Source organism: Oratosquilla oratoria, chromosome 23, assembly GCF_046742065.1.
Source record: "Oratosquilla oratoria isolate Oo_2021 chromosome 23, ASM4674206v1, whole genome shotgun sequence".
Lineage (NCBI taxonomy): Eukaryota > Metazoa > Arthropoda > Malacostraca > Stomatopoda > Squillidae > Oratosquilla > Oratosquilla oratoria.
This window is the reverse complement of record NC_134799.1, coordinates 14,672,930-14,697,929: the sequence shown is the minus strand read 5'-3', so window position 1 is coordinate 14,697,929 and position 25,000 is coordinate 14,672,930. Positions and strand designations below refer to the sequence as shown.

At 40.4% G+C, this 25,000-nt stretch overlaps 1 protein-coding gene across 3 annotated transcripts in view; it reads left to right on the top strand.

The window, feature by feature from the left end:
- LOC143037978 (RYamide receptor-like) overlaps positions 1-9,852 on the top strand; it is a 127,631-nt gene extending 117,779 nt beyond the window's left edge. Inside the window, exons 9-10 of one of the 3 annotated variants that reach the window (XM_076206737.1) lie at positions 5,447-5,542; positions 9,411-9,852. In XM_076206737.1, the coding sequence (XP_076062852.1) occupies positions 5,447-5,542; positions 9,411-9,612 (298 nt within the window). In that variant the 3' untranslated portion in view covers positions 9,613-9,852. The remainder of the gene's footprint in view (positions 1-5,446; positions 5,543-9,410) is intronic. The other 2 variants (XM_076206736.1, XM_076206738.1) reach the window with 2 other exon arrangements.
- Positions 9,853-25,000: the final 15,148 nt, after the last annotated feature.

The following is a 25,000-nucleotide window of genomic DNA, read 5'->3' as shown; positions in this document are numbered from 1 at the left end:
TGAAAATAGATGAGATGGAGAGACGACCGAAGCTTAATCAAACCGACTGTGTGTGCGTGTGCGTACGTGCGTGCGTGTGTTTGGGTGTGGGTGAGTGTGAGTGTGTATCATTTAAATGGCAAACCTCCCTCCTTGTCTCCTTAACATATTTCTTAGTATATACAAAAAAAAAAAACACATTTCAAAAATCTAATTTCCTATGATAAGCAAATTCTAATATTTGGTCAATAGAGCGGTAAAGGTTATCTTGCCGGTCATTGGTTATTTTTAGTGTTTCTAAGGACGAGAAGATGAAAAAATGAGAGAGTTGGTTTGTTTGTCCCTCATTTTGTAGATATTGAGTAAGGAGCGAAGGCCAAACCCCGGCCAAGCAGGGACGGGCGCAGCCGGTGACTCGCAAGTCTTGTTAAAATAATTTATTTTGTTTTTTCATAAAACTTGTGTACGTGCAGCAACATCAAAAGTTATATTATTGTATTTCTGATATATATTTTGGTCAGCGTACCCAATCATGTTACAATGACCTCGTTTTTAATGAAACATGTTTGAGATAGGATAGCACTCAATAACTGGTAATTGAAACTGAAGAATCAAGTTTCTCGGGTAACGTAATGGTTACGTCCTGGGCTGTAGTAAAGCATTCAGACATGCTGTAATCACTGTACCTTTCAATCTTCTTACTTCATCTCCCTGTAGTGGGCGTAATCCTTATTAGAGGTGCCTGCAAGTTTCCCCATCTGGCTTAATCTTGAAAGATCTTTTATTTCTTCAGAGATTTAATGTTGTGCAAGTCATGTCTACTGAGGGATTCTTCAACAGTTTCTTTCTATCTCTTGTAATATATATATATATATATATATATATATATATATTTAAAAATGTTTGAGACAAATGAGAGTGTGATAGGTGGGGAATGGTAAACGCCAATGGGCTAAGAATACATTTATTGTCCTAGAGACTGAAACGTTAGGACAATAAATGTATTCTTAGCCCATCTTCACTCTCTCATATATATATAAATAATATATATATATATATGTATGTATACATATATATATATATGTATATATATATATATCTATATACATATACTGAATGGTCCCCAGTGCATATATTAATCTTTTTTTCAACCACATTAACTTTTCACTTTAATTCAGTCTCGATCGTGATGACATGGAATTAAGATGAAAAGTTAGTGTGGTTGATATATATATATATATATATATATATATATATATATATATATATATGTATGTACTGTATATATATATATATAAACATAAATATATATATATATATACACATATATATATATATATATATATATATATATATCAGAGGGACTATGTCGTGACATATAGGTAAGATGAAAAAATCCCACTATCGGAGAAAGTAAACGGATGAAGAATAGAACCGTATATTTCGACCACTTTCTGCGGTCCTCTGTGGTCCGCTGAAGAGGACCACAGAGAGTGGTCGAAATATACAGTTAATTCTATTCTTCATCCGTTTACTTTCTTCGACAGTGGGATTTTTTCATACATACATATATATATATATATATATATATATATATATATATATATATATATATATATATATGTTACAGTAAGAACACGTACCTAGGGATTACGCGTAATCCCTGAATGTTTATTCAGTGAATACGCGTAATCTCCGTTTCACTAACCGTTTATTCAGTGAATACGCGTAATCCCCGTTTCACTAACCTAACCTAACCTAACCTAACCTAACCTAACCTAACCTTAGGTTAGGTTAGGTTAGGTCAGGTTAGGTTAGGTTCGGTTAGGTTCGGTTAGGTTCGGTTAGGTTCGGTTAGGTTCGGTTAGGTTCGGTTAGGTCAGGTAAGGTTAGGTTAGGTTAGGTTAGGTTAGTGAAACGGGGATTACGCGTATTCACTGAATAAACATTCAGGGATTATGCGTAATCCCTAGGTACGTGTTCTTACTGTAACATATATATATATATATGTATATATACATACATGTGTACATCGTTTTCTGGCGTTCGCAAAGGGACGTAATCCATCAAAGCATAGGTACTTGATATTCTTTTGGTAGTTTTGGTCCGAGGTACACACATTATATTCTGTCCAAGTAAAGATAAATTTTCTATCCAATCTTGATCCGCCGACCGCAAACGCTACTGACATAAGAACACACCCACGCGGCCGCTCACAAACGCTATTACCAAAAGAACACACCACCCGCGCGCTCAGCGTGGCCGATTGTCTTTGATCTCTCCTTCCACGAAGTGGTTACTGCCTTGAACTCATGAGTTTGCGAGTTCAAGTCTCGCGATCCGGTGCGGGGTTCCTGCGTGGGTTCCCGACAGTACTGTCCAGGCAGGGAGGCGACCCAACGTCGGGTAAGAAAGTTCAGCGGTTTGCCGCAACTGACAGGGCTTTACCCTACCAGGGGTTTTTCACTTCCCACTGCGCGGGAGTGAGATGGTGAGTTTTCGTGAGTTTTCGTGTCTCAGGTCTGAATGGCATACCTATTGGTGACAGCACATGGGCCAATGGTGATGGATTCTAGGTTCAGCGCCTCATGGCGTATGTTGTTTACATTTGTTCGTCAATAATTACCTTCCTTCACTGTTTGTTTTTCTTTCTTTTATTTTTATATATTTCCCCCATTTGGATATTACAAAGTGATTGATTCGGTTTAACGTCCCAAAGTCCCCTCTATCAGAAGGTTAGGACGGTGCCCCTTAGAGAGGACTTTGTAACGTGGAACCTAATGAACCATGCCCTTGGTCCAACTCGCTCGCGGTAGGGTTTCGAACCGCCGTCACATGGACCTCCGTCGCAAGTGGCGACGCTCTAAACCACTCGGCCAGCGAGCATTCGTATATTACCAAGTACTTTATAAATTCTGACTAGGCTAATATGTAAAATAACTAGTCAAAAGCTTTTTAAAAGAAGAATAAGAAAACGATCTCATAAGGAAAGTAAACTCTTCGTTCTGTTCAATTGTGGCGCAACCAGGAAACCCATCAATCATCAACGGTGAATTTCAACACATCGTATGTGATTGGACAATAACAAAATAATGATTAGAACGTACATACGTACGTGTGTGTTTATGTGTGTGTGTGTGTGTGTGTGTGTGTGTGTGTGTGTGTGTGTGTGTGTGTGTGTGTGTGTGTGTGTGTGTGTGTGTGTGTGTGTGTGTGTGTGTGTGTGCGTGCGTGTGTGTGTGCGTGTGTATTCACCATGGTCTTTGGATCACGTGTTGGACTCGTGACCGACAGCTATATCCCTCCTGGAAGAGAGCTCAGAGCTCGTATGACCGATCTATGGGTAATGCTGTGTGTGTGTGTGTGTGTGTGTGTGTGTGTGTGTGTGTGTGTGTGTGTGTGTGTGTGTGTGTGTGTGTGTGTGTGTGTGTGTGTGTGTGTGTGTGTGTGTGTGTGTGTGTGATATTCACCATGGTCTTGGAGCACGTGTTGGACTCGTGATCAGCTATTTCTCTCCCCGAAGAGAACTCAGAGTTCATATAAGATTAATGCTGTGATCTTACACGCACGCGTACTCCAAACCCACCGCCCACGAGAGTTGGAGTAACGACTCGCAACGCAGCGATACTGAAATAATTTTAGCCCTGGGCGAGATTCGAACCCAGACCACCGTTTTGGCGGCCGGGAACTCTAACCACTGTGCCATCGAGGTGTGTGTGTGTGTGTGTGTGTGTGTGTGTGTGTGTGTGTGTGTGTGTGTGTGTGTGTGTGTGTGTGTGTGTGTGTGTGTGTGTGTGTGTGTGTGTGTGTGTGTGTGTGTGCGCGCGTGTGTTTACGTACACGTGCTTGTGGATAATTGAAGGCACGTATAAAAGTAATAAGTGAAAGTAATGATAATGAAGGAATTCCCTGATGGGGAAACTGGAAAGCCGAATGGTGGAAGATGGAGAAGGATGGAAGGATGTGGTGGAGTAGAAGAGAGGCTGAAGAGGAGAATGGAAGTATGAAGTGAGTCTACGTACAACTGTAGGAGGAAAGAGTCAAAGAAGCTGAAGCTGAGTAGGAGACGATGAAGGAGGGGAGATCAAGAAAGAAAAAACGAAAGGAGGGTGATGATGATGATGATGATGGTGATGGTGATGATGATAATGACGATGGTGATGGTGATGATGATGATGATGATGATGATGATGATGATGATGATGATGATGATGATGATGATGATGATGATGATGATGATGATGATGATGATGATGATGATGATGATGATGATGATGATGATGATGATGATGATGATGGTGGTGGTGGTGGTGACTATGATGTTGATGATGATGATAATAATGGTGATGATGATGATAGTGACGATGATTATGATGTCAATGTCGATGAAGGTGACGATGATGGTGATGATGAAGATGATAATGATAATGATGATGACGATGATGCCGTTGGCGATAACGATAACGACGACGACGACGATGATGATGATGACGATGATAATGATGTCTAGCTGGGAAAGGCTCTGTCCGGTAAAAAAAAAAAAAAAAAAAAAAAAAAAAAATCTCTGGTCTAAAAGTTCCCAGTGAAAGACTGCGGCAGGAAATGGCGTGGATTGTCTGCAGCAAAACTCTGATACGTACATGAATTACCTATTTTTCACTTCATCGTTTCCCTTTTTTTGTTTCCCTCCAAAGCTTCCCTGATCCTCTCTCTCCGGAACCTAAAAATCCTTCCCTTTCTTTATAGTTTTAGGAGCTAATTGTACAAAGGCTGCGTTGAATTTTTTTTTTTTTTTTTTTGGCAGAAGTCTGAGATCGGGTGTGGTACAGTGATGACATGCGGGATTGTATGGGATGTTAGTAAGGAGTCTACACCAGGAGGCGCTGAATACCTACGGCCGAAGCCGTCACCCTTGCCCTATGATGCACTCGGACTACTGGGACATGTAACAGTCACTGTTGGGAATCGGAGAGGAGTTACGGGATTCGAACCCTCTACCAAGCGAATGCGATTACTCAGCCGGAGGGGCTTTGTGAAGTGAGGGACTCTTTGAGCAAACAGGTTCCCTCCTTTCCCTCGTCTGAATAACACTGCCTGTTGACAGAAGCAACAAACTCGCAAGGAGTCAGAATTCGCAGAAAAAAGGGTTGAGGAACGCCGCCGGGTTTTTAGCCTCGTTTCACACGCATCGACTTTTCGCCGTCCACGACACGACGTCGTGCTCTCAAATAATCGTAAGTGTCTATGGGCGCTTTCACACGACCACAGACGAAAGGGTCCATAGGCACCAATGGTTATGTGAGAACACGACGTCGTGTCGTGGACGGCGCACGGCGAAAAGTCGATACGTGTGAAAGGGGTCTTAGACACTTGTGTCCTTTTGTTTCAGTTTTTCGCGGTTAGGTTGTTGATTGTTTGTTTGCGCTAAACACTGATGGGTGTTTTTTTTTTTTTTAATATCTGCCAGGTACACTGGTGAACAGAGGATTTATACGAACGACCGCCAAGTTTCTAGAAGCACAGAAACAACTCAACTAAACGGATCTACTAGATCTTCACCACGGTAATCTGACCAGTCCCTTTTCTAGTTCAATCAGTCAATCTTTTAGTTCGATCAGTCCCTTTTCTAGATTCATCAGTCCCTTTTCTAGACTCATCAGTCCCTTTTCTAGTTCAATAAATCCCTTTTCTAATTGGTTCAGTCCTTTTTCTAGTTCCATTAGTCCCTTTCCTAGTTCGAGCAGTACTTTTTCTAGTTTCATCAATCCCTTTTCTAGATTCAATAGTACCTTTTCTAGTTCGATAAATCTCTTTTCTAATTCGTTTAATCCTTTCTCTAGTTCCATTAGTCCTTTTTCTAGTTCGATCTGTCCCTTTTTAGCTCGATCAATCCCATTCCTAGTTAGATTAGTCCCTTTTCTAGTTCGACCAATCCCTTTCCTAGTTCGATCAATCCCTTTCCTAGTTCGGCCAATCCCTTTCCTAGTTCGATCAATCCCTTTCCTAGTTCGATCAATCCCTTTTCTAGTTCGATCAATCCCTTTCCTAGTTCGACTAATCCCTTTTCTAGTTCGATCAGTCCCTTTCCTAGTTCGACCAATCCCTTTCCTAAATCGATCAGTCCCTTTCCTAGTTCGACCAATCCCTTTCCTAGTTCGATCAGTCCCTTTCCTAGTTCGACCAATCCCTTTTCTACTTCGATCACCCCCTTTTCTAGTTCGACACTATTGATTCCGTCCTAGATAACGCTAGACGACACTATTCCACCTAGAGAGCTTCACCGTGGATGAAGGACGAAAAGAGATTTCTAAATATACAAAACTTATCAAGTACGAACAAATTTGTATAAAGTTGCGAAATGTTGACTGAATTCCGTCACGCGACTTTCCTCCAAAGGAAAAGAATCGGGTTTTGTTTTGCCTCAACAAAAGCCGCAGATGATTTCTTCAGGTGAGACGCCAGTCAAAACAGTCTTTGTGCTGATTTGTCGGGATGATTCTCTGTCACTCGGGACTGCCCCTTCCTCCATTCCCCTCTGCCCTATAGAGTCTGGTTTCTTCTAAGTTCTTCCAGTCCTGGAATGCTGGATTTCCCCAACGCCTCACCGACAGCATCTTTCCAGCTTTTCCTTGGACATTCTCTGGAAACCTCACCAATCGGGAGCACACGTTAAAGAACGCATTGCGTCACTCCCAAGCGGCGCCAGTCCTTCGAGGAAACTTCCATGCAGACACCCACCCATCCCACTCCAAACAACTCTCAACAGATACGATCAATTCGCCCCAGACATGAATTCTCCGAGCGTCCCCCTTCTTCGTCTCGCCCTCCATCGAGGCTTGTCTTTTGTGGAGACAACGCTGAATAGGATCAACATCAGGGAGGCGTGTCATATGTCCCAAACAGCCGGAATTGACGTTTATGAATTAGGATGAGGGTAACTTGCCTTCACTGAGTCTCACAGCACATTCTCTGTTTCGATACAAAGACATTCCAGCAACACACCATGATTCTCCGAAGACACTTAAGACACTTGGAGACCAAATACATCGCGAGGCTTCTTGAAGTCAGAATTTTGTGTTCGCTGAAGAGGACTGTAGCTTCCAGCCGAAATATACAGACTCACCGTTTCCAGTTTCTTCTTCTCTGGTTGGTTTTAGTTTTGATTCAGTGTTCATGTCTCACGGCCGTACAGCAAAGACAGGGAGAACAAGGGACTTGAAGATTCGGAACAGTATATAGGAGAGGGGGCAGAGGGGGGCGTCGACTACATTCTACCCCCCCCCTACGTTTGTTTTTATCAGCATCATTTGAGCAATGGGGTTGACTAAGCAAGTGGCTTAATCATTTTCTGAATTAAAAAAACGGTTTTATTAGCTTCAGATAAACTTCTTATCCTCATCACTCTCCAGTGAACTAAATCGACTTCGCTACGGTCAAAAACCTCAATGAAATATGTAAAGTTCGCCATATAAGCAAAGAGGTTCCTCAATATATTCTCAAGTAATTCATGTAGCGCGATGATCAAACCTAACCTGACCCAACGCAACAAAACCCAACGCATTGCAACACAACACAACCCAATGCAACACAACGCAATGCAACGCAACCCAACACAATGAAATACAACGCAACACAACACGACGCAACCCAATACAACGCAGCCCAACCCAACGCAACACAACCCAACGCATCGCAACACAACCCAACACAACCCAACGCATCGCAATACAACCTAACCTAACCCAATCCAACGCAACCCAACCCATAGCAATACAACCCAACACAACGCAATACAACCCAACGCAACACAATTAACCTAACCCAATCCAACGCAACCCAACCCAACGCAGCGCATCCTAATCCAACGCAACCCAACCCACCGCAGTGCAACCCAATCCAACGCAACGCAACGCAACCTAACCTGACCTCACCTACTGCCTTTGTGCTGACACGATTGTAATAGAGGAACGAGGAAAACAAAATAAACTTCGAAACAAACAATTACAAGCGCGAGTTCACTCATCATATTTCCAGGAAAGCAGTTAGAAAAGGTAATAACTGTTCTACAAATACATTATGGAAGTGTAATTTGCCACAGGAGAGCACACTTCCAACAGTAGAAAAAAAAAATTGATGTTGTAACCAAATAACGATACCACTATATTTTCCTTTTTTTTCCAACTTTGACTCACAAAACCCGTGACCTGAAAAAGGAATCAGTCATGTTTGTTGTATACACTTCCCTACGGGACTTTGAGGCTCTATTTACACGCATCGACTTTTCGCCGTGCGCCGTCCACGACACGACGTCGTGCTCTAAAAAAAACACGGGTCTATGTACCCTGTCACACGCCACGTCTACAACCACGCGTGAAAGTGTCCACAGACACCCATAGTTATTTGAGAGCACGACGTCGTGTCGTGGACGGCGCACGGCGAAAAGTCGATACGTGTGACAGGAGCCTTAGGTATATATATATATATATATACTCACGAACTTGCTGGTGTCATGACAACAAAGCATATGATATTGTGTATGTCACATACGGTGTTCGCCTGCTTGTCAACTTCAGGAGTGACGAGCGGGTGAACCTGACTTGGTAATTGGGAGGAGACATCTGATCCATCACCACCTAAGCTTATCTTTAACAAGATTGTGTGCCAAGGGTATAAAGGACGGGCATGTCCTGATAATAACACAAATACAAAGGACTTCCTTTCTCACAAAGGGTCTAATCCCATTGTTGCTCTTCCTTATTAGGTCCCTTCTGTTTGGATACAGAGAAAATGTTCGTTATCAACAAATGTGAATTTTGTATATGTATATATATATATATGTGTGTGTGTGTGTGTGTACGTATGGGTGTGATTCAACATGGTCTTGGGTCACGCTTTGGACTCGTGATCGACAGCTATTCCCCTCCAAGAAGAGAGCTCAGAGCTCATACTCGTATATGACCGATCTATGGGTAATGCTGTGACCATACACGCACACACACACACCCAATTCCCTGCCCACAATAGTTGGAGTAACGACCCGCAGGGCAGCTATACTGAAATTATTTCAGCCCTGGGCGGGACTCGAGCCCGGAACGCCGTAGTGGCAGCCAGGAACCCTTCCAATTGCGCCACGAGTCGTGTGTTTGTGTTTGTGTGTGTGTGTGTGTGTGTGTGTGTGTGTGTGTGTGTGTGTGTGTGTGTGTGTGTGTGTGTGTGTGTGTGTGTGTGTGTGTGTGTGTGTGTGTGTGTGTGTGTGTGTGTGTGTGTGTGTGCGTGTGTGTGTGTGTGTGCGTGTGTGTGTGTGTACGCATACGTTTGCATGTACAGAAAACAAGCTTTAATCCTCCGAAATAGGATAGATAACTGACTCCATCGTATATGCTAACATAAATTTACATATCTTCTTTTCCCTTTGTCTCTGTCCTTACCAGGTCTGTCCACAGCACGGGGTTGATCCGCAGCAGCAGCAGAACAAGTACCAAGGCTCCAGGGGTCCTTGGTAATGGAGGAGGAGGAGTTGGAGTGGGACTCGGTCCACACGCTCATCAAGAAGTTCACGTCTGTGTTCCTCTCAAGTCGTACTCGCATCTTCACCCAGAGATGTGCAACATCCGATACGACACGAAGATGTAACTACGTTCGAAGATAGAGAACAAATTTGTGACTGTTTAAAGAAAAACGGAAATTTGGTGCGAAAAGGGATCATGATAAATATACTTGATGTTTGTTATGTGGGAAATGTTAATGCCAGTTTCTGGTCATCCGAGGATTCATAAAGTAGTGCGTTACACCCTCATATCTCATTATGAGCCTAAGCGCAAACTGAGACGCAGGCGACACAGGCGACGCAGGCGACACAGGCGACACAGGCGACACAGGTGACGCAGGCGACACAGGCGACGCAGGTGACACAGGCGACGCAGGCGACGCATGCGACACAGTCGACGCAGGCGACGCAGCACAGAACAAAGGCAGATTTCTTTTTGCTAAATTGAAGTACAATTTGACAACTCTCACTTGAAACGCTGTGGTAGCGTACCTAGAAGCATTTCAAGTGAGAGAGAAGCTCAAGCTGTACTTCAATTCAGCAACAGGAAATCTGCCATTGACCTGTGCTGTGTCGCCTACGTCGCCTGCGTCGCCTGCGTCGCCTGCGTTTCAGTTTGTGCTTAGGCTAAACCAAACTAAAACTACATGACACTAAACAGGAAAAGAAATATCGTTGTGATAAAACAATATATAAATGAAAAAAAAAATCAGCGTTTTTTTTCAATTTTGAACATTTGTAAGAGAATCAAGTGATACAAGAGGCTGGTGTAGTTGTGGCTTCAGTTCTCAAGTCTAGGGCCCTGTTCACACTAGCGGTTTCAACCGCCGTGATTCAAACCACGGCGGTTCAATTACAACATAAGTCAACGGAGACGTTCACATACAACCGCATATTTTTTCCTTTACTATGCGGTACCGCCGCGGTTTCCGCGCGGTTGAAACCGCTAGTGTGAAGAGGACCTAAGCCTCCCGAAAGGAAAGGAGCTCGCGTTAAAGTGTTTCTCGCCAAGAATAATTAACGATTATCGCTTTTACGGACCAAAAGGTCTCCTGTGCTGACCGAAGTGAAATAGTTTAGTCATCGCTGACTTGCCGAACACTGTATCCAACCAAACAAAAACAAGGCAGCTATATAAAAATAAATAAATAAATAATTAAACAAAGAAACAAGTGAATGAATGAATGAATCGATAAATCAATAGATAAATAAATAAATAAACGAATAGACGATTAAAGAAAAAAAGAAATAAATAGATAGATAAATCAATAGATAAGTAAGTGAATAAATCAATAAATGAATAAACAAATTGAAAACAAACATACAAACGAATAAATAACCAAACGAATTTTTAAGAAAATAAGACAAAAGAACAAAATGAAAAAAATATTTTTTGATGTGCGATAGAAAGACTTCACTAACATTTCTGTGATCACTCAATTACTCTAATCCTAAGCGCAAACTGAGACGCAAGCGACACAGGCGACGCAGGAGACACAGGCAACGCAGCGCAGCCAAGGCAGACTTCCTGTTCCTTTACTGAAGTACAGTTTGAACTTCTCTCTCATTTTAAGCATTTTAAGTGAGAGAGTTCGCACTATACTTCAATTTTACAACGTGAAGTCTGCCTTTGCTCTGTGCTGTGTCACCTGTGTCGCCTGTGTCGCCTGTGTCGCCTGCGTCTCAGTGTGGGCTTAGACTCTAAGACTACTATATGGATCTGTAGGCTTTCAGTTTAGATTCTAATGCGAAAAGTCGCCCGATGCCACAAAAACGGAATGTGTGTGTGTGTGTGTATGTGTGTGTGTGTGTGTGTGTGTGTGTGTGTGTGTGTGTGTGTGTGTGTGTGTGTGTGTGTGTGTGTGTGTGTGTGTGTGTGTGTGTGTGTGTGAAACTTTCCAAAACCTGTGGAGATTCTCAGGAGGATTAACAAATGTGACATCCAGAAACAGAGGGGCATCCCCGCCACTTTCACTGGTTTCCAGTCAAGCACGGATATATACAAAGAAAGCTTCCGCCTTCCAAGATCCATGCTCAACTCAAAATCAGTCAAAATGGCCGGGATGCCCCTCTGTTTCTGGACGCCCCAAATGTCCCCTAAGGTGTTACTGTGAGGTCTCCAGTTCTTCTTGTTACTGAATGTGACACAGCAATTCATATCAGCCACAAAAACCTGCTTCTTAAACATGAGCACCCAGCTATGATCATACACATACTGTGAGAACCGGAGAGACTATACAGTAGGTAACAGCTAGTCCCAGAATAATCATTGTATATTAAATGTAATCTCTAAGGTTATGGTGATTTTGAAACAATGTTTACCTTCACAGGAATGCCCTGAATATAGGTAACATGTTTATGTACCTGTTGACTGAACTCCTGTACTTCATGTAGGTGCTAGATTTGTGTGTAAAGACCCAAGACACTGAACGCTGGGACTGCCTATGCGTCGTCCTTCTTGAAGGGAATGAACTACATTATATGACCGAATGAGACTACTTAATAGGAGCATTAAAATGACCCATGTTTGCGTAGACGTTAATGCATTCATGCTGAATATTTTTTTTAAGAAGTATCTGTGAAAATGTTATATTACATCTCTGAATTTTTTTTATCTAATTTCAAATTATGAAATATGTGACGCAATAAAATTCATCAATTGTCATCTGGGAATTTAAATAATGTGTTTGTAAAACATTTATTATCTGTGTGTAAAATCTTTGGCATTTATAATACATACACAAATACACACATGCACACGCACACACACACACACATACACAAACGCACATACCAGCGCGCACACACGCACACGCGTATATATATATATATATATATATATATATATATATATATATATATATATGTATTTATACATATATATAATATACATATATCTATATGTATATATATATATACATATATATATATACACATATATATATATACATGCAAAACAAATCACTAAGCACACGTGACAATACTTGCAGAAACCACTTGGAAAATATTATGACCTTTGGTCATTTTTTGTATTCTTTGTACCCTGATGTCTTGAATGGACGAAAACGTTCGGTATTCATTTCTTTTATTTTCCAATTGGTTTCAGCAAATATATATATATATATATATATATATATATATATATATATATATATACATATATATAAACACACATATATATATATATATGTTGTATATATCATTTATGTTCTGTATATAATACATTACATATTGCACATAATATATATATATATATATATATATATATATATATATATGTTAAATAAATCAAATAAATATATATATATATATATATATATATATATATATATATATATATATATCATACAATCCATGACCGTCGCACAGAGGATTCGAACCACTGCCTATAGACAGTGCTGTGGACTCTCTTGGGTCTATAGGCAGTGGTTCGAATCCTCTGCGCGACGGTCATGGATTGTATGATTGATGTCGCTGTCCACTAGCGAATTATTCACATATATATATACATATATAGTATATGTATTACATATATCATACACATTATGTATATTATATATCATACATATAACATATTATGTATATCATATATATCATATATACTACATATTTTATGTTTATTATATACATTATATATCATATAAATATTGTATATATTATATACATAAATAATATGCACATTATGTATATCATATGTGTTACATGGTACCTGGTTCCTTCAGTCGTCAAGAAATGTGAGAATGAATGTCATCGTTCATGCGACGACATCCTACGAAGTCTTTGCAAAGAACTTAAACAATTAAATCATTAATTGACGATCGATGACCCTCACCGCATTTGTATACGTTGAAGAGACGCGTCATAAATTTACAATGGTGTGTCCACACTACACGCGGTTTGCTGGGAGGGTAGAGGGTAGAGGGATGCCTAGCCGGTCAGGGGGAAGAAGAAACATATGTTATCTAATGCGAGTGGCCATACTGGACGCGGGTAGCGGGTTCCCTCCGAGCTTACCCGCTACCCGCGTCCGGTATGGAAACTCGCGGTAGATAACAGGTGTTTGTTCTTGCTTCTGACTCGCTAAGCATCCCTCTGCCCTCTGCCCTCCCAGCAAACCGCGTGCAGTGTGGACACACCCTCAGAGTGATAAGGTGAATGCATACTGAAGTTCTCTAAAACGAGGACAGAACAACATGAACACACTACAAAAGGGAATCCGATCTAACCATTATTTAGACAATGTTTATATTGTTCACATTCTTTGTCGTCATTCAGAAATAATGATTATATTACTGATATTTCTCCCATTGTTCAAAGACAACAATCATATTGCTTAATAGTCTTATATTTATTTAGTCACAATAGTCTTTTTACTAAGTGTTTTTTCATCGTTGACAATACGACTTTTCATGTGTTTTCACAATGAATCAGATATCACGTACTCTAGGATCTTTAGTATTATCCTGAAATGGTCCTAATTGATGCAGCTACTTTGCATATTGTCACTAATTAATCTTTCACTTTGGCTGTTTTTTGTCCCTGGCTCTAAGTACACATTTCAGAAACATGGGTGTGAGTTCTATTGTGTGTGACTGTTGTAGTAGTCGATGGTATAATAAAATGATGGTTGTTATCCATATAGTTTCCTTCAACCATTTCCTTTCCAGAGATGCAAGATAAGAAATAATTGTGAGAATCAACACCGTGTGAGATCGAAACCTTTATTGGTACGACGTTTCGCTTGATAGAGCTTTTTCAAGTACAGACATATGGCAAACACTCTGAGTACATATAGGCCGACGGGGAAGGAACTGTTATATGTTAATACCGGTTAATAACTGTTATATGTTAATACCGGTTTCGTTATACAACTATATTGTCGTCATTCGACTGATATTAGAGCACCACAATATATATATATATATATATATATATATATATATATATATATATATATATATATATATATATATATATATATATATATATATATATATATATATCCAGAACCGGCCGTTGAAGAATACGGAAGAGGAATATTTTCATACTTTTTTTTTGTGGAATGCACTTGCTTCTAGAAAAAAATAATAATAGTGGCGCCATCTTCATTCTTCTTAGGCGACATACTGTGACGTCATGTCGTCTGGGATGATTAGCGACGTCGGCTTTGTGTCCTTGGCTGAGCTTCCCATACAGTCGCAAAACTTTTCGCTCATTAAACGAAGGTTTATATATCCGTGTCCACAATAATCTGGGAAACACGTGGCGGTAATGACTTCCGTCCATACCTAATTATGACACGGATAGGGTGTTCTATAGCTTTGGTTTATACAGATTACCAAAAAAAAAAAAAAAGTGGAATATATATATATGTAAAAAGGATTTTCCTTTATTTCAGCTCGATAAATGATATTAGTAATTATTTACTAGACTTTCACAGACTGGAAAATCACGTTTTCTTCAATAGATATCTATTGGAAAAGAAATTGGCTAATCAGACTTAATACAGAGATATATTAGAGACCAAATGCTTTGTGTGATTTACCATGGTCTCGGATCACGTGTTGGACACGTGATCGACAGCTATTTCCCTCCCGGACGAAAACTCAGAGCTCATATATGACCGACCTATGGATAATACTGTAACATTATATGCACACACACACCTAACTCCCCGCCCACGAGAGTTAGAGTAACGACTCGCAGCGCACCAATACTGAAATTATTTCAGCCCTGGGTAGGATTCGAACCCGGACCGCCGTAGTGACAGTCGGAGACTCTACCAACCGCGCCAGACTCTACCATCCGCGCGCGCGCGCGGGCGTGTGTGTATTCACCTTGGTCTTTGGATCACGTGTTGGACTCGTGATCGACAGCTATTTCCCTCTCAGAAGAGAGCTCAGAGCTCATATGATCGATCTATGGGTAATCTATGACCTTTCACACACACACACACCCAACTCCCAGCCCACGAGAGTCAGAGTAACGACCCGAAGCGCAGCGATACCGAAATAATTTCGGCCCTGGGCAGGATTCAAACCAGGTACTGCGAGCACCCCCGTACTTCGCGGTCCAGTGCTCTATCAACCGCGCTACCAAGTGTGTATGTATTTGTGTGTGTTTTTACATAATTGCATTTACCTTACTGTAGTATACAGGAAAGGATGAATGACGGAATGAAAGAATGAAATAATAGAATGATAAATGAATGAGAGAATGAAAGAATGGAAGAATGGAAGAATGAACAAACGAAAGAATGAATAAATAGATGGATGAATGAATGAATGGATGAATAATTGAATACATAAATACACACAAGTTACAATGAATCATAAAGGTAAAACATACCGATCCACAGCAAAGTCGGACGAAATAATGTTTATTTATCCAATTGAATTTTAGATTTTTGAATTGAAAATTTATCCTATTCAATGACAAAATGGTTGGTGATATTGTTTGTGTTTAATTCTAGGTTAAGCCCACGCCCTGAGAGTAGAGTAGCGGCTATGTTTTTCATTAAGTTAAATATTTAGTTTGAAAATATATATATATATATATTGTGTTATCAATTCCCTTTGAAAATATGAAGGTCTTCATAAAGCCTCTCCCTGTCCCCTTTTTCTAAGGAAAAAACAGGTTCAGATGTTTTAACCTGTTTTCGTATGCTTTGTTCCTCATGTTTGTATAAGTCCATATAGATATAAACGTGTTAACGTATCTTTTATACAAAGCTACAACAGTGCAAAAACAAGTAGCTCAAATGTATGGTTGGTGCATGACATAGAAAAACAAATTAATTGATCCTGATTTTTTTTTACGATAATCTTATATTATTTCCTCTTCAACCCCTTCCCATATTTCTTATCTCCCCCCTTTCTTCTTTTTCATCTTTGTTTATGTGTCTGTCCTTCTATATACCCTCTCCATAGGTTCAGATATTACTGAATAATTTCGTAACCACAGATGATGATGATGATGATGATATGGCTTAGCGTCACAAACCCCCCCTCCCCTTCTATCAGGAGGCTAGGACGGTTCCTCTTACAGAGGACTTTGTAGCGTGGATTTTAATCAACCATGCCTTTGTTTCATTTTCGCCGGTGGCAGGGTTCGAACCACCACCACCCTCGACCTTCGCTTCAAATAACAACACCATAACCCGCTCGACCAGTAAGCTTCCGTCCATATATACAGAAAGGGTAACAAAACCCTTTGGCTATGAAATGTAACTGTAGTGATTAAAAATGATCAGCGTGAGCTCCGTTTGGGAGCCACGCAGGTTACAGACTAATTGTGCTTTTCAGGCGAGGTGCTGTCCCAAGCTAGAGGTGGTAGGGTTGGCAGTTCTTATAGGTTGCCACCTCAAATGCTATCGTTAAACATAAGGTTGAGGTAAGGATACATTGCTTCGAACCCCATGAGATATTCTAGTGTCTTCTGTTTGATTTTTTTTTTTTTTTTTATATGAATCAATATTCGTCTTCTTAGTTTTTATTTGACACTTTACTTGATATCACTTCCTTTCTTATATATATATATATATATATATATATATATATATATATATATACATATACATACATATACATATATATATACATATATATATATATATATATATATATATATATATATATATATATATATATATATATATATATATATATATATATATGCACAAATTTCACAAGTCACACGCGAATCACAAATATGCAGAGTCCACTAGGAAAAGGAAAAACACACGGAGTCCGAGCGCTTTCGTGATATATTCACATTATCCTTGATAATGTGAATATATCACGAAAGCGCTCGGACTCCGTGTGTTTTTCCTTTTCCTAGTGGACTCTGCATATACATATATATATATATATACACATATATGTTCTTTGCTTTGTTGACTCTGTTATTCCGTTTAGCTAAGTCAAGATCAGTTTCATTTCATTCTAATTTTTCCATATTCTCTTTGAACCATTTTTTCATATATATTCATAAGTTTTTTCTTCCAATATTTCTTTCTAGAAGTGACCTTGTCTTGTTATCTTTTCTTTTCATTTGTCAGTCATCCACTGTTCTTTTCTTTTCTCTCTCTCTCTCTCTCTCTCTCTCTCTCTCTCTCTCTCTCTCTCTCTCTCTCTCTCACACACACACACACACACACACACACACACACACACACACACACACACACACACACACACACACACACACACACACACACACACACACATATGCCCAGGGCTGAAATTATTTCAGTATCGCTGCGCTTCGGGTCGTTACTCTGACTCTCGTGGGCGGGGAGTTGGGTGTGCGTGTGTGTAAGGTCACAGCATTACCCATAGATCGGTCATACGAGCTCTGAGCTCTCTTCCGGCAGGGAAATAGCTGGCGATCACGAGTCCAACACATGATCCAAAAGACCAAGGTGAACACACACACACACACACACACACACACACACACACACACACACACACACACACACACACACACACACACACACACACACACACACACACACACACATGCACACACAAGAACATAAGAATGGAGGAGACTGCAAGAGACCATAAGGCCTACACTAGGCAGTTCCATATTTCATCCCTATGCATAAAGTTATCTCCTCTTCTCTTAAAGCAAACAATAATTTCAGCACTCATCACTTTGTCAACAAGTCTGTTGGTAAACCAGTTCATGAGTTCTTGCCTATTTCCTTCTGAAACTGAAATCTGTCTTCAGACACGTCTTCGCCCACTCGGGTGGGGGGGGTGGGGGGGGCTGGGGAGAGATGAAATTGGGTACCACAGAAAACGCAAGACACGAACTTCATCATCCCACCACCCCTTCCTTACCGAGTGGGGGCTTCTGTTCTTATGAGCTTCTGTTCCCACCCGGCCGTTAGCAGACCTCTCCGTTCATTACTGTGTCACATTCGTCAAATGTTTTGAATTCGAAAACCTGGAAGACGACTTCGCTAACAGTATTCTAGGCTTCCCTAAGTCTACAATTCAACGATGTGTCTAATATTCGTATTCTAGGTTTAATTTCTCTTAGTTCATCGTTCAGCTTCTTGGCATATGACGCAAATGTGACTTGACATTTGGGGGATTCGAAAAATCGAAAAATAAAAAAATTGTAACCGAAGTCGTTTCCACTCGAACGAACTCACATCAATCGCGTGGGTGTGACCAGGGATCCTTAAAGCCTATAGCTACTCGTCCCCTTCCGTACTGGATTTTTTTTTTCTTTTAATATCTTTGCTGTCTAGCTATTTCATTCGTCTTTGTGGCACAAATCCTCCTCTTCTGTAGGGAAGACATTAGCCTTGCAAATAGAGTTCTTACTGCTCAGTAATTGATGTATAATTTCTCTCTATCTCTTTCTGTCTCTCTTTCTTACTTTCTGTCTCTCTCACTCTCTCTTCTGCGGGGAAGACATTAGCCTTGCAAATAGAGTTCTTACTGCTCAGTAATTGATGTATAATTTCTCTCTATCTCTTTCTGTCTCTCTTACTTTCTGTCTCTCTCACTCTCTCTCTCTCTTTCTCTCTATCTCTTTCTGTATCTCTCCCTTACTTTCTGTCTCTCTCACTCACTCTCTCTCTCTCTCTCTTTTCCTTTTACAGCTCCTCCTCTTCAAAACGTTCCCTCTGTTTCTTCATATTTCTTCTTCGTCTAATGGCCTCCATTTCCATTGTACCATTACAACATTTTCCTTTTACTCTCCCTTATTAAAACACACTTTTCAAACATTCTCAATAGTTTCTACACATTTTCTTCATTATCAGGTTATCTGATTTCCCTTTCATTTCTCGTCTTCCTTCCTTCACTTCGTCGTTGTTGTTGTTTTTTTCTTTGTCTCTCTCCTGTGGCCATAATGTCCACTCACTAAGACTCTTCAATTTCTAATCATTCACTCTAGTTCTTCTTCATTTTCTCATTCACAACTACTTGTTTTTCTTTGTCAGATTTTTCGTTCTTTATTTTATCTATTTTATTTATTTATCTATCTATTTATTTATCTATCTATTTTTAGTCTTCCCCCCTCTTTCTTCTCCTTTCCTTTGGTTTTCTTATCAATTTACTGTAAGGCATTTCCTCTTGTCTCCTTCTCTTTAATCCCTTCAAGATGGGATCATACCTTTTGTTCAACAATATTGCTTGACTTAATCCAGGAGATATGACAAATTGACTAGATTTCCTTAAGTTCTTCAATTGGCTTTACCTTGGCGGAGGCCTATACTCCCCGAGCTCTTCCAGTTTAACAATGTTTCGCCATACAACAATCTTTTTACAACGAAGATTATTTTTTGTAAACAAAAATATATTGATGCATTAACAGCGAAAGATACGGGAATATGTTGGTTCAAAATGCAGCTCCCACTCTGCCGCTAGCGAGTTGGACCAAGGGCATGGTTAACTAAATTCCACGACACAAAGTCCTCTGTGAGGGGCACCATCCTAGACTCCAGATAGGAGGGAGTTGACGTTAAAATGAATCATCATCATCATCATCATCATCATCATCATCATCATCATCATCATCATCATCATCATCATTTTTCATTTTTATATACCCGAGGTTAAGTTCGGTTGTCTGAAGTATTTCATAGGATCATGGATTGCCTCTCTACCTCCTTTCCACGCATCTGAGCTGAGCGTTTTTGTTTGTTTGTTTGTTTGTTTGATTGTTTTTTCTCCTCATATTTTCTACAAAATCCTTCTCCTTTCAGACACCCTATTACAACTCTTCCCGTTCCCCTCCGTTCCCAAAACCTTTTCCCTTATCTACAATGCTAATCAACAGAGTATTCATCGGCCAGGATGCTCGCTGACCTAGCGTGTGAGGGCGTTCCTACTTGCAGCGGAGATCGAGGTGAGGGCGGTTCGAACTCTGTCACCGGCGAATTGAACCATGATTAATTAAACTCCATGCTATAAGGTCCTCTGTAAGGGACACCGTCCTAGCCTCCTAATAGGCTGAATTTCGCGACGTTAGACTGAATCATTCAACCCTCGACTTTCCCTCTGTTTGCTTCAATTTAACATGACCGATTTACCCAAGGATGAAAGGGATTTGCATATGAGGGACGGACACTTAAGAACAAGAATGGGGAGAGACTGCAGGAGACCATAAGGCCCTTACTAGGCAGTTCCATGTCCCATATCACCTGTCATCCCCATCCATTACCACCTATCATCCTCATCCATAAAGTTATTCAACTTTCTCTTGAAACAACCAATAGCTTAAGCGGACACTTAAGAACAATAATGGGCGAAGTTGCAACAAACCATAAGGCCCTGTTCACACTAGCGGTTTCAACCTCCACGGTTCAAACCGCGGCGGTTCAATTACAATGTAAGTCAATGGAGAGCGTTCACACACAACCTCGCAGTTTTTCCCTGAGTGTGCGGTACCGCCGCGGTTTCCGCGCGGTTCGAACCGCTAGTGTGAACAAGGCCTAACCCCCTTACTAGGCAGTTCCATGTCTCTTGTCACCTGTCATCCCCATCCATTAAGTTATCCAACCCTCTCTTAAAATAACTAAAAAGGCCTACACTAGGCAGTTCCATGTCCCGTACCACCTGTCGTCCCCGTCCATAAAGTTATCTTCTCTTAATACAACCAATAATTCTAGCGCTCACTAACTACATGGTTACTAAGTCTATTCCATTCGTTAACTATTCGTTGCCCATTTTCGGGGTTAATTCTGAGAATAAGTTCACCATAGGCGTTCAACCCTTTAAGAACAAGTCTCCTTGGATGCATGACCCTTCCTTGTTCAGAGCTCTCCATGTGCTGAATTTTATTATCCTATTTCCTGTATGCGAATGTTGGGAATTATGTTGTCAGCTGGTAACAAAATTTGCAAGCTATTTGCATCCCCCCAAAATTGGAAACTATTTTTCAGAAAGTGTTTAAAGGAGATGTATAGAATAAAGGCTGGATATTTTACAATTTTGGAACACAATAGTACAATCTTCACGTCGATCTTTTTTAGAAGTGAGAGCTTTACAACTACATGCAAAAGTAGGAACAATAAATAAAAGTCTAATAATATATATATATATATATATATATTTGTGTGTGTGTGTGTGTGTGTGTGTGTGTGTGTGTGTGTGTGTGTGTGTATACACATATTTATAGACATATTTATACATATATATATACATATATATATATATATATATATATATATATATATATATATATATATACAGTGGTACCTCTACTTACGAAATTAATTCGTTCTGGAAATCGTTTCGTAACGTGAAAATTTAAGTAGAAACGCTTTTTACACTATAAATGCCCTAATCGGTTCCAAGCCCTTTAAAAATCGGACATAATTTTTTTTATAAATTACAAAAATGCATCAAAACCTGTAACAAATACATGTTAGAATTAAATTACTGCACAATAAACATACAAATGAGAGTTGTACATAATGTAAAGAATAAAGTTGTTGTTGTTGTTTTTTTTGTTGTTTTTTGCATTTAATTTTTCTCTTGTTTTAACTGCTATCGTTGTCACCTTTCGCCTTCTTCGGTTCAGGTTCACTCTCAGCAGTGGTTTTTACCTGACGTTTTGTAAAGAACCGATCCAAGGTCGTTTGCTCTTGTCGGCTTTTAACAATCTTTCGAAAATGTGCAAGGCAAACATCATCATAGTGAGCGATAGCCCGACTAGTGAACACTTTTTCTGGGTGATTCTTTTCAACAAATTCCGAAACTTCATAGAATTTTCCTAAAATGTCTTTTATTCGGGCTGTCGGAATAATGGCTGCCTCCTCTTCGTCTTTACTGAACTCCTCCTGCACTGCCGTGTGTTGCATCGCCTCCAACTCCCTCAGCTCCTCCGTCGAAAGCTCCTCGTGGTGCTCCTGAATCATCTCGTCGATGTCCTCGTCATTCACCTCAAGCCCCATGCACTTTCCCAGCGAAACAATTTCGTCAACTTCAGGCTCAACTTTACCCTCCAACTCCACCTCGAACCCCTCAAAATATCGTGGGGCAACAGCATCGGGCCACAGCTTTCTCCAAGCCGCATTAAGGGTACGCCTGGTCACCTCCTGCCAAGCCATGACGATTATCTTGAGGCAAACAACAATATCGAAGTGCTGCTTCCAAAACTCACGATGGGTAAGCTCGGTGTTTTCAGTGATGTCGAAACACCTCTTGAACAAGTGTTTCGTGTAGAGTTTCTTGAAGTTCGAAATGACTTGTTGGTCCATGGGCTGGAGGATAGAGGTGGTGTTAGGTGGGAGGTACAGCACCTTAATAAATGAGAACTCCTCCAGGATATCATCTTCGAGGCCGGGCGGGTGGGCAAGAGGCACTTGATGGGGAGATTGTTCTCCTCTAGGTACCTCTTAACAGCAGGGCCAAAAACCAAATTGACCCACTCAACAAAAAATTGTCTGGTAACCCAGGCCTTGGCATTGGCCCTCCATAGCACCTGAAGTTTTTCTTTTAATATTTTGTGGGCCTTAAATGCTCTGGGATTTTCGGAGTGGTACACCAGCAGGGAATTGATTTTACAATCCCCACTGGCATTGGCACAAAGGGCAAGTGTAAGGCGGACCTTCATGGGCTTGTGGCCTGACATTTTTTCTCTTCTACTGTGATGAAGGCACGGCGAGGCATCTTTTTCCAAAAAAGGCCAGTCTCGTCACAATTAAAAACTTGCTGTGCAACGTAGCCTTCATCGATCACCAATTGTTCAAATTTTCGCACAAATTCGTCGGCCGCTTTCTGGTCGGCGCTAGATGCCTCGCCATGCCGAACAACAGAGTGAATTCCAGTCCTCCTTTTGAACTTCTCGAACCACCCACGCGATGCCTTAAACTCCTGGTGTGGTTCTTGCGCCGAAGTTCCCTCGCCTGCATCCATCTTTACGAGGTCATTAAAGATGGCGGTCGCCTTTTCGCAAATTATGGTCTCGGTCACTGTGTCTCCAGCTATCTCCTTCTCCTTTATCCACACGAGTAACAACCTCTCCATCTCATTGTCCACTGCCGACCTCCTTTTCGAAATGACAGAGAGGCCTTTGGAAGGAGTCGTAGCTTTTAGGGCTTCCTTTTGTTTTAATATCGTGCCGATCGTAGATGGATTACGGCCATATTCTTTGGCGAGATCAACCAAACGCATCCCTTTTTCGTACTTTTCTATTATCTCTTGCTTTGTTTGTATGGACAAAACAACTCTCTTCTTCTTCTCACCACTTTTCTCCATCACTTTCTTGGGGCCCATAGTGAATAAAAGTTAATACACACACGTAAAGTTGCAATAAATACTAACAAAAGCTGACGAAAAACTGTCCGAACACTTCGTGCTGTACTGAATTTCGCTAGTGTGAGACTGAGGCTTCGGTGATCCTCGTGGGCCGACGGGAAAATGAAGAGGATTCTGGGTATACGCACATACACACAGAGGTCCCTCCTAGCCAATGGGATGCCAGGAAGATGCTGGGCAATTGCCAATGGCAGAGCAGCTCGGAAGCGCCACTTTCAAACTAAGATACAGGATGCTACAAGTATGTTTACGTTCGGTGGACTCTGGGAGCTGTGAGTAGCAGCGCGTATTTTGAAATTTTCGCCTTTCGTACCCTGAAATTTCTTTCGTAACAAGAGGCAATATTTTTGACTTCAAAAGTCCATCACTCATTAACAAGCTATATAAATTGTTAGTTCGTCCACATTTGGAATATGCTGTTTCTGTATGGTCACCGAATCTCATTAAAGACATTGACAGACTGGAAAAAGTACAACGGCGAGCCACAAAACTGATTTCAAATATAAAAAATAAATCATACGAAAATCGACTAAAACATATGAATCTGTTTTCCCTAAAAAGGCGAAGACGAGGTGACTTGATACAGGTCTTTAAAATTCTAAAAGAAATTGACAACATCAAAGTGACAAAATTTTCATACTGAATGAGAATCATACAAGAAACAATGCTCTTAAACTGTCCGGAAATAGATTCAACTTGGAAGTGGGTAGAAACAACTTTGCCAACCGTGTAGTTAATGAATGGAATAAACTTCCTGCAGAGGCATTGCAATGTAGTTCAGCTCGAAGCTTTAAGAATCATTTAGATAAACACCTAAGCAAGATGCTGTAATGGTTATCATTCATTTTATATTATTTGTTTTTGTTTTATCATTTGTCTGTTTGATTCTCATTTATTATTAGTTATATGTCAATATATCATTATTTACTATTTACCTGTTTGTTTATTATTTAACTATAAGTATGCATTTATTTATGTATTTTATTTGTTATTTACATTATTATAGTTTTTATTTATTCATTTATTATCATTACGATCTTTTTAGCATCCGACCTAGATATGGAACAAAAGGTCTCCTGTCGGCATGCTCCGCCTTTGTAATCCTTCGTAATACACACACACACACACACACACACACACACACACACACACACACACACACACACACACACACGCACACAAGCCA